The sequence below is a fragment of the Triturus cristatus genome, chromosome 7 (genome assembly GCF_964204655.1).
Source record: "Triturus cristatus chromosome 7, aTriCri1.1, whole genome shotgun sequence".
Classification (NCBI taxonomy): Eukaryota; Metazoa; Chordata; class Amphibia; order Caudata; family Salamandridae; genus Triturus; species Triturus cristatus.
Genome location: NC_140590.1, coordinates 768,473,766 through 768,488,250, shown reverse-complemented (window position 1 = coordinate 768,488,250; position 14,485 = coordinate 768,473,766). Strand labels below are relative to the sequence as shown.

General features: G+C 43.7%; 1 protein-coding gene across 1 annotated transcript in view; it reads left to right on the top strand.

Moving 5' to 3' along the window:
* The window catches only part of PYCR1 (pyrroline-5-carboxylate reductase 1), a 168,464-nt gene that overhangs the window by 36,869 nt on the left and 117,110 nt on the right, over positions 1–14,485 (top strand). The window contains exon 2 of the mRNA XM_085617551.1: positions 11,468–11,589. Within this exon, the coding sequence (XP_085473677.1) occupies positions 11,523–11,589 (67 nt within the window). The 5' untranslated portion in view covers positions 11,468–11,522. The remainder of the gene's footprint in view (positions 1–11,467; positions 11,590–14,485) is intronic.

Genomic DNA, 14,485 nt, shown 5'->3' with positions numbered 1-14,485 from the left:
TGTAAAAACCAGAGCTGCTATAATCAAATACGGAACAGTCCTTTCGAACGGACTGGAGCCTGGACGTCCTACAAAGGTGGTTAAGGTATTGATGACCGGCCTACACACCTGAGCCCTATCATGGAACTGTTCCGTATTTGATTGTAGCAGCTCAGTAAAAACGGAAAACAGGGATCCTTAATCATAAGGCAAGAAGGTGGCTGACCCACAGGAACAGATGTGGTACCTCTCCAGCAAGGCAGATTTTCGTGGACTGGAATAGCCATCAAATACTTCGGAATCACTCTGCCGACTCACACAAAGACATTAGCAATATTCTGCCACTAATCACTGCTCCCTCTATTCAAGGATCGCTACAGACTGTGCAATCTCGAGATCTCTTGGCTGGGCAGACTAAACAGCCTAAAAATAAATTTCATGGCCTGGTTGCTCTATAAATTACAAACACTCCCCCTTACGATACCCATACTAACATTGAAACAGGTTCAACAAAAGACGCTGAAGTTTATATAGCAGGGAAAATCCCCCAGAGTGGCATTTTCCACTGTCTCACACTCTACATCGAAGGGAGGCTGGGCTTCCCTGACTTAACCACCTGTACTTGCGCAGCTCAGTTACGCCCCTCCTTATATTGGAATCATGATCAAGCCCACAGACCCTGGGTACAGGTTGAGCAGGCTTTCGCCACCATTCCACTTAAGGACCTATTATGGCTCCCATTCCTCGATCCAAATTAGATCTCCAGCTCTCCTTCCCACAACGTCATTTTTACACCACTGGCAATTGATCCTTCAGAAAAAAAATTATTCCCAACCTATCCCTTCTCCTCATTGACTGAAAAACCAGACTTCCCTTCCTGTGTGACGAACCCAGGGTTCAGGGCTTAGAATCATGGGAATCCGCCCCTTCTGAAAGACTTATTTGATGAGGGCGACGTTCAACCAAGGGATGTTCTGATTAGAAAATGTGAGCTGGGTAGAAGAGACCATTTCAGATGAACACAGGCGTTGCACTGGGTGACACCTGCAAGAAAAATTATGTAGGGAGGAGACACTCATAGAATCTCTCTTTAGAATTAAGGTGAGACGCAGGGACATCACCTGGCTCTATAGATATCAGAACTTTGCCACTCAAAGAAGCATACCTACATTGCTAAATAGGAGAGGAACTTGAAAACCGAAATTCCTGAAGACACTTGAAAATCAATCTGGCAAAGAACCGCAAAGTCCTCCCATCTGCATACACCACAAACAGAACAACTACAAAACACTCACAATGTGGTACCTCACTCCCACGAGACTGGGTAAGATGACTGCTTGCAGGGATACGTGTTGTAATGAATGGCTGTGGGGAGCATGGCACTATGTTTCACACATGGTAGTCGTGCCCCCTTATCCAACATTTATGGCACAATATCCTTGCACTTATACGATCCATGACAAATGCCATTCTCCCAAAGACCCAAGGGTGACAATACTGGGTCACTCAGTTGCCCATGCCCTATACCCCATGACCTCTCAGCTAGGGAAGCTGATTACCCATCTCCTACCAGCAGCCCGCCTCAGTATAGCCCATATGTGAAAATGCCCTGGCGCCCCTTACCTCAATATGTGGTGGGGGTAAGTACGGTCCATCTACACAATAGAAAAACTGTCGGCAACGATTTATGACCGGCTTCAAAAAGCACTTTTTAGGTCTCGCCTTGCTATCGCGTAAGCGATCGCAAAGCGAGACTATTGTAAGGGGCATTTAAAAGTGCTCCGAAAAGCGGATTGCATGGCAAGCACGCGCATAACCACGCGCATCGTGCCGCCATGCAATCCATTTGGCATCGCACTTCAAAGGGTTTGCTCCCCCACCTGGAATGCGCTCCCCCGCCCCCGCCAAGCGCGCGTGCCACGCTCCGCCGGTCTTGTCTTGTTTTTTTTTGTTTTAGAATTAGAAATCACTGGAATGTAGCAGTTGTTTATTTACTATTTAATTTATTTGTAACTTATTTCATGTAACATTGCTATTTTGATTTCTACGTCTCGGCTACAGACACCTTTAACTGTCAGATGGCCAGCCTTGTTTTCTTTGATGTGGGCTTTTCTTCCTGTACTTCCTGTACGCGTTTATTGCCAGTATGGAGCGGTTTTCTATCTACAATGGGCGCTGCACTGGTAGCTTTCTCTTTCGCTTATTTCCTAAGAAGCGCTTAATGCACCATTTTCCTGTTCACAGTTCCAGCTGTCTCTGGTTTATTTTGTTCTGTACGTGTGTTTGAAATGTCGTCTGTACGGGTGCACCCTTCCGATTGCCTGTAGTGCTAATAAACTTAAGGCATTTGTTTACAGCTTTCATCATTCTTTTATTTACATTTTTCAGATGGGCATATCTCTGCGTTAATGTTTTTTTTTGTATGCACAGGGCCAGCGCCGAATCGAACCCAGTTCCCCAATTCCAAAGGCGGCAGCTCTGAATAGTATACCACATCCTCTCTCACTAAACAACCAGCATTTTTTAGGGTTGTTTGTCTTTGTATCACTCACTGAGTTACCCTCCCACTATGCACCCACCCTAAACCCCTTCCTCTTTTGTTTCCCTGAGCACGCCCACTAGAGTGTTGATGTGCTGCTATTATTATCCGTTTGGGCAGCTTTGAGCGCTTTGAAGCCAAATGTTTGAGCTCTGTGTAGAATTTTACTGTCAAAACGAAACTATGACAAAGAGCCAGAAATAAAAAAAAACGGTTATTGAATACTGGAGGAGAAAGCTGTGAGAATGAGACACATGAGAGAAAAAGAAAAAGCTAAATGCTTTCAAAGCGAAGACAGTGAAACCGTCAAGGTGCTGGGTAGGAGCTAAGTGTGAAGAAAAAGCAGCGAAAGTGATGCAAGCAGCGATAAAAATGCACACATAAGCGGAAAGCGTTCTCTTTGAATTCAGCAAAACATATACAGGCCCACACAGACACTAGTGCACACACACATAGGGCTACAGGGATCATTTTAACTGTTCTCAGTGCACTCCTGATGTTCTCTCTCAGCCTGTGACCTTACGTCACAGGACAGCCAGGGTCCAAGCGCCATCAGTGTGCAGGAGGTACTCACCAGATTTGCTCCGTGGGTTCGTGTGCCTGTTGCAGAGATCTGTGTGTAATTTGAAGGTCAGAAGTTTGACTCTCTCAGCAGGGTCATCCTAGACTTTCATCCTTCCAAGGTCGACTCAATGAGGACAGTTGAATTGGGTCTTTTGTAGCAACCGCTATCAGAGAGAGGTGCTTATGGAGCGAATTGAGATGTGCACCTCAAATTGCTTTTGACAAGAAAAACCTGAATTAGTGCACGTATGTTAAGTGCTTTCGTATAGCAGAATTTTGCCATTTGTATGGCTCATGGCACTTAACACTGTAGCAAGTGAAGTATGGACTAATTTATTAGGTAATGATGGTTTAAACGCAGGGTCACTGGAATTATGCTGCTCTGTGGCTGTGGTCTTTTCTGTGTCATTATCGAGTTTCCGCACATGCCACATAATCTATCATCTTTCTCGTAATTTGCAAATTTAAACAAAAAAATGGTTCACACTCAAACAGATCGAAAGTCCCTAAAACACTGCTACCCGAGTTGTCTATGCCGCATAATTCCAGGGAAATTAAGTGATTTGCGCAGACTCACAGGATATTGAGGCGATGCCGAGACTCAGTCTGGTTCCCCAGTTCCCATGTCGACAGCTCTGGCCATTATGCAACATTCTCTCACCAAAGCGGCAGTAGGGTAAGCAGGACTAGCCTCTGGCATTTTTGTTTAATATGGGAAACATGCATGCGTCTTTATTAAGGGCAAGCAAACAGTTTTTGAGCCAGTACCTTCCTGTAGGAGGACTAAAGCACCACAGCAGCAGTATGTTGCTTTTGGTTTTGCTACAGACAACCTAGCCACGGTAAGCTGCTTGTAGGCAAACTGCAGCCTTCTGTGGTAAATAAAATATTACGCTCTATGTATTTCAGAATATCAATAGGATCATGCATAAAGCAAGAGGCTGAGTCTGTGGTATCAGGTTCTAAAATGGCTTTATTCCAATAACTCGAGTCAAAGGGAGAATATTACCATCACCAAAAAAGGATCTGGAAAGGGACTCAAAAGTATTCTCAATATTCTCAAAACATTATTCACAGAGTACAGTATATATACATTTCTCAATTGTACGTAAGCAAAAGAGCAAGAGAGAATGAGATAAGAGCATGTGGGCGTGTAAGTAGGCGTGAAGGTGGGCGTCCATGTGGGCGTCCACTTGATGATAATGGGTAATTTGTCATGTGTGGGTGGATACCTGGAGGGGGTTGCGTGATCTGCTGGAATTGTACTGGAACTTTGCCTTACTTGTGCTCAACTCGAGCATGACGTGTAACTGACGTGGGGAGGGTTGCTATGCAACCGAGCAAGTCTGGAAGTGAGGCCTTCAGTTAGTGAGGCCTTCAGTGTCAAGACGAGCAGCACATCTTGTATTATCTGATATCCGATGTCTGGAGCAGGGACTGATTTGTGACATAGGTTGCTCATCACCAAGAGCCGATGTGGCATCTATTTCTTCATTTACTTCATTTACTGCAGAAGCCTTACATGGGGGCTATGGGCTTTTTACTGACGTGAGCTTTGCAGTCTCACAAAGAGAGACAGTAGGGCTGGGCTCCCTCCTTGCAGATGGGTCGCGTTCATTCCTCTTTCACCAGGCAAGAATGTGGTTTCAGTAAGAGTAAGTAGATAACCGTGCTCAATACTGTCTCGACACCTCGGTCGGGGCCCCTTTGGCTGAGGCCCAAGTGTGCAAGGCCAAGGATACGTAGCTGTAGCTTTCAGAGCGTTCTGAGGCATGAAACCTCTTTTTGGCTCTGGCAGAGCCATAAACATGAGCTTCATGAAAATGCAGGAAAACATGATGAAAAACGTGTAGGCCTCAATACAGATTTGTCGTTTCTCTCATGGGAGACTGGATGATGGCAGGCCACGTTATAGCATAAGCATCATGATAGAAAGGCCATGGAGGGGAAATACATAGGTTACATGTATGTGCACATACGCGTTCGGGGGGGGGCACATGGGGACACATAGGCCTCATAGATTTTTATTTTCCTCACTTCCTCACCTTTAAGAAAGGCAGTTGTCTTTTAGAAATGGTAGGCCCTAGTTAACCCCTAAATTGTAAGGCATATTCCAATGCAATAGGTCTCGAATTTGCTAGTGTTTGAGCTATTGGCATTGTAAATGACAATGTCTTTTATTTATTTGTTTTCACAACCTGCAAGCAGTGCGTAAATACGAACTTTGTGCTTATAGTAGTTGCTTAATAGAAGCAAGGCTGGCAGTAACTGCGCTTCTTTTACTGTCAGCCTTGCTTCTCGTAAGCAAGGACTATAAGTACAAAGTGCATGTTTACACATCGCTTGCAGGTTTTCAAAACACATAACTAAAAGACATTGTCATTTATATTGCCAATAGCTCAAACTCTCGCAAATGCGAGACCTATTGCATTGCAAATGCTTGTTTTAATTAGCTCCTTCCATTAATATGCCTGAACTATTTGTTTTGAAGCAATGATGAAATGTGTTGATAACGTCCTCTTTTGAAGTGATAAGAGGTTTTGACTGATTGACGTCTCTCTGAGGGCTTAACTACAATGGATTTATAAACAACCGTTTTTAGGTCTCGCCTGACCCAGCGCATGCGCTGGTCTGGCGAGACTTATTGAGAGGGCTCCAAAAAGTGCAACCAGGCCAGCCTAGAGCCACAGTGCATGTGCGCGGGCGCGCGCGTCGCGCTTTACCGCATTACTTTCACTTTCGCGGCTGCAGGGCCGCTTTGATGTTTGATCGTGATGCGATCACATTCGCGGCGGCACGGCCGCTTGTTTTCTTTCTGGTGATGTTGCCTTAGGTCATTGTCTGGGTAGAATTTGGTCCTAGTATCCCTTTGAACAGCACTTTGAACTAATGGCTTTGCTATGCATCTCATCTCGTCCAGAGATGGAGAGGTGTGGCTCACTGGTTAGAGGCGGCAGACCCGTAAGAAGAGGACGGCCCGGGACCAGGGTTCGATTCCCGACGCGGCAGGGTCGTGGACCAGGGTCAGCGGGCTCGATAATTCTCGCCTCGGTGCCTACTCCAGTCAGGGACCACACTCGGCAACTCTGGGCATTAGCTTGCCTCATCTTCACAACGGCCCCCCCAGAACGCCGGGGATGCTTGGTCGCACCTTAGAGATACCCATTAGGGACTATCTCTCAGGGTGAGCCAGGACGGGTTCCCCAGCGGTCGAAGCGCGGAGATACTCCTCCGGGAGCCGATTCTAGCGCTATATAAACCCACAATTAATTAATTAATTAATCCTGTCAGAGGCCTCTGGAGTATAGTATGCATCTAAATTTCTTAGTAGGAATATTGTACCTTCTTCCCTTATCAATGTGTGTTGTGCTACAGCTTTAGCTATCACTCCGGCAGTGCGGTGGCTTCAGAAAACTGTCACAGCCTTTTGTAGTGGGTTTAAGGAAATAGTCTACTGATAGGCCTGCCTTCCTGATTGCAGCTTGGCAGTGGAACTCTGTCTCGCTTTTTATCCGGTGCCAGCCTAATGAAGCAGCAGCCACTGGCTCTAAGCCACTCATCTGCAGTATTTAGCGGTGTCTGCCTGTTCGGTCATCCCCATTAACTGAGTATGTGTGTAGGGCAGGCTTCTGGGCTGCCTCTAGAACATTATGTGCAGTCCTTTTATGTAATTTGTGTAGGCAGACCCAGCCAGGGTTTCAAATGTTTGAGCATGCCACCTGGAGCACTGTGCTATTTTCCCTCGTGCTGTAACAAGTCAGTTCAGCTCAAGGATGAGGTGAGGGTATAATTTTGCTCCCTAGCTGAGTACAAAGGGGAGAGGAGAAGCTGTGTATTAGTGGGATAGGTTTTATACACAGTGCTTTACTCAAATGGTAAACATGAACTGCAACTTTCAATTTTTGTACATATTGGCGCAGTAGAGATCACGTCTCAGCATTGTGGCTGAGCCCAAAGCAACCTGAGGACTTTGACAGCCTCGCGGTATATGTGTAATCTGTAGAAACTAAAACATTTCACTGATGGTGATGACCTCAGAGACTGATGTATCAACGGGCAGGTCGCAAATAGTGGGTGTAAGTTATGCACTTACTTTTTGTGACCTACCCATCATTTAACGATGCAGCCCATATACTAATTAGCATGCAAAACCTCATAAATATTGATGAAGTTGAATTTTGCGACCTCCTTCCAACTGCTGCAAAGTCAGGAATGGAGGCATGCAAGGGACAACATTCATAGTACTCGCGTGTGACATTATTTTTAAAAGCAACCCGTGCCCTTTTACGGGATGGGTGCCGCTTTAAAAAACAATTGATGACTGAGAAGACAATGGGGAGCATTTAGTCATTCTTTGTACCGCTCTTCCTGTTGGTGCATTAAATGCTTCGTCAATCACCTACCAACCCATTTCGAAGGTCGGTAGCTCATCAGTAGTGTGTGACCTCTGCTACGGCCGCAAACCAGTGATACATCCCACTACAACTGACAAATAGGAGGGGAAGCCCCTTTCAAGCCATCTCCTACCTCCTGTTTGCGATTTGAAAAGGGTTGCAAAATGTTTTTACCAATCAACATGACTTTTCTAACTCAGAAAAGGACTTTGTACATTGTAAAAGGTTTTTTTGCGGTCGCAAACCCTGTTATTTTTGAATTGCTGGCTTAGTTACCCCAAAAGACCTTTGTACAAAGAGTCAATAGGTTAAGTGCCTTCACTTTACTTCGTTCTAACGAGACGGTTCAATACATCATTGCTGCACTATAATGTGCACAGTGAGATGCAAAAACGATCATCCACCCCATTTCTCGGTTGTAGAACATTCTATTGTTTATTTAAAGCGGGCAACTGAAAACATGGGTCACAGTCTGATGCACTGAAACTTTATTTACCTCTTTCTATGTGCGGCCTTAATAAGAGTAACACTTGTGGTTACTGACTCTTGAAATGAATGTCTAACACTTTTTGGAGTTTAACATGAGCACATAGCCTTGGAATAAAATGTACTTCCTTCTCTAGATTTTTGCAATTTAAGAAGTAAATTGGTGGGTGGGTGTGCAAACCGGTCTCCCGGGGTGACCTTGCACTTGCCTGCTTCGCACTCATCCAGCACAAAGCTTTCAATCACAGCCGATTGTCCTCAGACGTAATTTAGGGGAAAACATGGAATGACTCGATTACCTCAATGGTGCCTTAAGACTGGAACTCTGACAATCCACAGGAAAATACAGTTTATCTAGGGGTCTTCTCATCTGCAGCACTCATTTCCGTTAGGGGGATTGGGTCACTAAAACGCATTAAAGTTCTCACGACCCTGAGACCTCTCTCAATAAATATAAACTTGAGAGAGGCTGTATGGTACTCTAAAACTATGTAATTCCACCAGGGATTATCTATATAAAGGCTACTGTCTGGTTTCTTGTGCGTTTGGGGCTCCCAGCTTCTCCAGCTTTTCTGTTTCTACTCCTGACTCCTATCTTGTAACGCCCTGAACGTCTCAGGATCGTTTAACAGACACGACAATGAGGACGCAACCACTTGTGAAGGGTTAGTTCTTTTAATGAAGGCAAATAAAATACAAAGAACAAACAAAAGTTATAGTCACTGGAATCCTCCAGGCTAAGTACGTTACCAGCCCACAGCACGGATGGTCCTAACCGTCCTCTGCATATACGCCGATCCCGGCGTATGCCAACAGAGGGCAGAAATGAAATGGCCGACAATGCCAATCGGTAGGCTGTGAGGGGCACGAAGAGTGTTGGGGAGAATCGAGGAGTCAGGGAAACACCCAGCCGGGGTCTCTACCTGAAGGGAGCAGCCGCTCAACCTCTTCCTCAGACTGCACCGGGACGCGGAGTCACCTCCTGGTGATGCGTCACCGATACCCCAATCACAAGCAAGAAGACTGAACCGAGAGCAGCCGCTCGATCGATCCTGTGGACTTCCGAGTCTGTAACGCGGCAAACACCTCCTGGTGTGCGTTACAGCTGGCAGTCCCTGTGTCTCTGGTCGGGCTGGGAGTTACGACTCCAACCAGCAAAAGCGCCACTGCGCTTGGACTCAGCCGAGTCAAAAAGCGAAGCTCAATGGTTGACCGGTAGAGCTTCCGGGTCCTTCACAGGTGACGATGGGGCAAGACACGGCCCAGGGAGTAACGACTCGACCTACCTCCGTTCTTGCCTTACTGGAGCACCACTCCGGAACACTGCTCTTCACGAAGCAGGTACGTCGGTGTAAACACAATATCCGACAGCCTTGTACCTCCCGGTTCCTCCCTTTATAGGGCGTGTTTTCCTTGAGTTATGTAACAGCTCTCCTGTTTACATAAGGGCGTGTTTCCCTTGAGTTATGTAACAGCTCTCCTGTTTACATAAGGGCGCGTTTCCCTTGAGTTATGTAACAGCTCTCCTGTTTACATAAGGGCGTGTTTCCCTTGTATGACAGGAATTCTTGACATATCTCAACCTTCTCCTCAGCTCCAACATTCCATTGGTGACCTCACAGGTGCTTCCGCTCTTGCTGTCTCCAGAATCCTTTGCCTGGCTGCAGTCATCTGTCATACCATCACATACCACAAAACCAGTAACAGCACCCACTCAGATAACAAAATAAATGAAACTGGTAAACCAACTAATCCTTCCTGTTACTCATAGGGGATATGGCCAAATGCTGGCATTACTATAAAGTTCCTCCAATTTCTGGCTGGTTAAGGAGAATGGGCCATTGCTCATGTCTGGGAGAGACCATCTGTACCGCCATGGGGTACTCTAAGAATTAACTTAAAATCTGGAGAATCTAGTGTGAACACCCTCATTCAACATTTCCATGACCAACCAAATAAGTATGCCCTCTCTCCACAATTGTGCAGTGCATATTCTAATTGGCCCTATGTCATGCTATCTTCTGTTAAGCACTTATTGAATAAACATTGGGTCCTCTTTGTATACTTGCTTCTCCAAGGAAAAAGAGTTGAACAAACCGGGTTTACTTCTGGAGGTGGAATAGAAAAAAGGTCTTTGTTTCCATATGGTAAGGTAAGGCAGGTCAACTCAAGAAGTACATAAAATCGGATGCCTTTTTCGACTTCTGTGATCCTGATATGATCCAAAACGCTTTAATAGTAACTATGTATTAGGGTGATGTACTTAAAATAACTTTCTGGGACTTTATGGCTGATGTTAGTTTAAGGCTTGGGTGTCCTCGTCAACTACTGTGGGTAGTCAGCTTGACTACAATCTGTGTTTACTTGAAACAGTCATTGAAGCACAAGTAGCACGTAAATGCAGTATTAAGTTTACTATAACATGTCTGATCCCTATTCTAGTTTCCAGGAGATAGAGATTCAAGCAGAACAGTTTAAAAAGGAACAGCAAAGCCAAATAAACTACCACCGAAACGAGTATGCCACCCAGATTCAAAGATTCAACAAGCATTGGCATAGCCAATCGGTCTCGCCTTTGGTACCTTATAAGTGTTTAGCCATGCAACAGTTAATGTTGTTGCAGTAAGGATATTGTGCTGCATAACTAAATACTTATAAGGTCCCAAAGGCGAGACCTATTGGCTATGCCAATGCTTGTTTTAAAAAGTGTATAATTTACAGCACTGTTCAGGAGTATAAGTTTGCTTTTTAAACATCTACAGACGCTGTGAGGGGGCGTGGTGCATATTGAGCTTGTGTTTGTATATATGTGATGTATGTATATGTGGTTCCGTGTGAATATGGTTGGAGTATGAAGGTAACTGAGTGCTGTTGAATGAATGTTGTGCAATGGAATCTGATTTTTTCAAACATTTTGCAGTTTAGGATATGTATTTATTAATGCACTGATATTTTTGTATTGAAAGGTTATAAAACAAAAAAAACGCTAAATAAAATAATGAATCAAATAATAAGCACACCCTCGTTAATGTCTTTATAGTTGTGTTAATGGTCTAGCCAGAGTGTCCAACCTCATATATAACGTACAGCATATATTAAAGTGAATTAGGTAGAGTTCATTGTCTGTGAATTAAGGTAAGACTGTAAATCTAGCAAAGTAATTGTATTGAAGATATCCATGTAACCGATGAATGTAACAGAGTGCTCATTCTTCTGCGCACCTTGGAAACCATTGTTAACCCCAAAAGTAAATTTGTTAAAAAAAAACAAAAACAGACACCATTTGGGCAAAACAATACCCAGCTCAAAGTCTTTGAGACAAAAGGCATCAAGAGATTTGGCTAACGTGACAGTGTCAGGACCCATGATCTTGGAAAACAGGAAGGCTAAGATTCATAAATGTGATTTGTGGGTAGAGACCACACCCTTTTTGTGTTGCCCATTAGGAGCACCTAATGAGCAAAAGATACCCAGATTCACATATTGCTATTTTTCCCCTTCGCAGTGCTGGTTGTCCCTCCCATTCAACCTGTTGCACCTGGTCGTCACACGTGAAAACAATGAGTGTCGGCTTCATTGGAGCGGGCCAGCTCACCTATGCCCTGGTGAGGGGTTTCACTGCTGCAGGTATTTGTGTTTTGTATTAAGGGATTTGTAGAGCACCAATGACACCCAAGGATTTACGAGCTCTGTTCATCAATCACTAAATAATGATAGTTGTTTTTGCACTGGGGGCATTAGAATATTTAAACAGTTAAGATTCAGCAGGGCATCACCTTCAGTGGTCATAAAAGAGTGACAGAATGCCTTGTAGTTGGAGCCAGGCTTGCAGACTTGTTTTACATTTCTTCTTATACTCTAATACCAACTAAAAATTGCATTGTACAGTATTGAACCTACAAATACTGCCAGTAACACTGATTTAAATATCAAGATACTTGAGCATTAGTGTTTCTGACAGGTGATAGATTTAGGTACTGGAGTCTAAAGTTATTTATTGCAATGCAAGTTGGTCGGATTGTTGCCCATCCATCTGTCCGTAAAGAGAACACTTCTTTCACATTTGTCCATGTACATTTTACTTGCCACACAGTTCATATGTCCTACACCTATTACACTGTATGCCGCAAATGGTTGTATGTGATTTCATTGAAAAACTATTTAATGGAATACCTTTACTGAGAAGCCATTTCATTGAAACTGTTCAATGGAACTTTTCAGAGTGAATGGCATTTAGGATTTACCCTCTCGTAGAAACCAATTAATAGAATGTCTGTTCGGTCTAAATTGGCTTTTCAATGCTTATTTTTTCAGTGTAAATGCAATGGTTGCAGAGATTACTTTCAGAAACAGTTTGGTCAGAGATATTTATTTCAGTTCTTTACTTCAGGAGACATTATTTCATATTTATCAAGTCAAGTCAATCAAGCTTTATTGCGGTTGAATTTACCATAAAAGCACATAAAAATGAACAACAGTACAACAAATCGGGCAATCCATTTCATGCATATAATCTCAAGTAATTGGATGATTGTTAGACATTTTTTTAAACAATTTAAATATTATCCAGAATTCTAAAATTGTTAAAACAATGATCATTATAAAAGATAAAATGTTATCTGTTCTCTCGATATCCATAAACTTAATACTAGTGTACAGCAGCATTGTTTATCAGGTTCCTTCGAATTATCCACATTGAATGCAAATATTTAGTTACTGCAAAAACAGTCACAGCATCGGTATCTGTTTTTAATATCCTAAAAAAGGCCAAATATTGCGTTATACCCAGGTTTTTGCACAACTGAATTATCCATTTCTTCCTAATGTAAGCATATGCTGGACAGAAGAGGATAACATGTACAGGAGTTTCTTCCTCTGTTCGACAACCTGGGCAAGGACGTGCCGGTACCCCTTTCCACCTATCAATATTATGAAAAAAGGGCAAAGTACCATATCTGAATTGCAAATAAAGCTTCTTTGCTAAGGTAGGTTGTATTGTATCAATCTCAGGCTCAAAGCTATAAAAGGACTTAACGTCCAAAAAAATATCAGTTAGGCTTGAAGTTTTTACTGAGCGAAAGAGATTCCTTAAGTTAAATTCTTTTACAACACTTGTGATAGTTTTCTTGGAAATAGCTGGGGAGGAAACCTCGGGATTTAATCAGAGTTCCTCAAGCCCAGTCGATATAAGTGACTGTTTTACGAATGTTAACCAAGGGATCCTACCAGATCCTAGTGAAGCCAGGACAACTTTGAGCTCCTCCTTATAATTCACCAGCTCAGGAGTGCTCCACAGGCGCTTCCAATAAAGTAAGGGCCGGACAGCAATAACATCTGCAACTGAGCAGATATTTAAATCTAGTCTGAGCGGGACCAAGGGAGTGCTTTTTGGCAAATCCAATAGTTGTCTTATAAAATTATTTTCAGTTATTGATAGGTTACTTACTGGTATGTGTCCCCAAAGTTCCGCCCCATAAAGGGATGATGCCCTAGCTTGAACTTTAAAGATTTCAAGGGGGGCACTTATTATTTTGTAAGTACAATTCTTCTGTACTTTTAGAATTCCCCCGGCTGCTTGGGTTAATCTTAGGTTGGCCTTGGCCACTTGTGGACCCCATCCCATTTTATCGTTCAGAGTCAAACCCAAATATTCAAAGGTTGGGACCCTTTCGAATGGTCTGCCTTCCATCATTGGGTGGGGGCAGTTAACAGTATTGGCATTAAAAACCATATACTTAGTCTTATTTATATTAACCACCAAATTCCTTTTAGTGCAGAAATTGGAAAATTGATTTAACACGCGCTGCATCCCCATAGGGGTTTTTGAAAGCAGGAGCGTGTCATCCGCAAACATTAAGGCGGGAAATCTTCGGGCACCCAATTTGGGGGAGTCAATGTCGTTTTTGGCTAAGAGATCTTCGATAAGCCCGTTGAGAAAAAGAGAAAACAGGGTCGGTGCAAGAACACAGCCCTGCCTAACGCCTTTCTCAATCGGGAAAGGTCCAGTTAACTGCCCTTGTCTACCAAAGCGTACTCTCGCAAAAGTACCTTCATGTAAGATCTTAAGCTGGTAGCATAAGTATGGCGGAACCCCCATTGTTAGTAAAATGGTCCATAGCTGATTCCGATCCACCATGTCAAATGCGGACTTTAGGTCGACAAATGTAAGATAGAGGCTACCCCCTTCCAAGACCACATGCTTCCAGTAAAGCACTTGCAACCAGAATAGTTGGTCAATTGTTGACGTTTTAGCCCTGAATCCCGCCTGAAGCGGCGTCAGAATGTTATTGTCACTAGACCAAATCTGTAAACGTTGTAACAATAGCCTGGCGTAAATTTTTTGTGTAACATCAATAAGGCTAATCGGCCTATAATTACAAGGTTGGAGCGGAGAGCCCTTCTTGTATATTGGAATTATCTCCGCCCCCAGCCAGGTACTTGGCAATGGTAGCCCCTGCAGTATCGCATTAAATAATACCCAAAGGTATGGGCCCCAAACTACTAGTTCTTCTCTGTATAAATC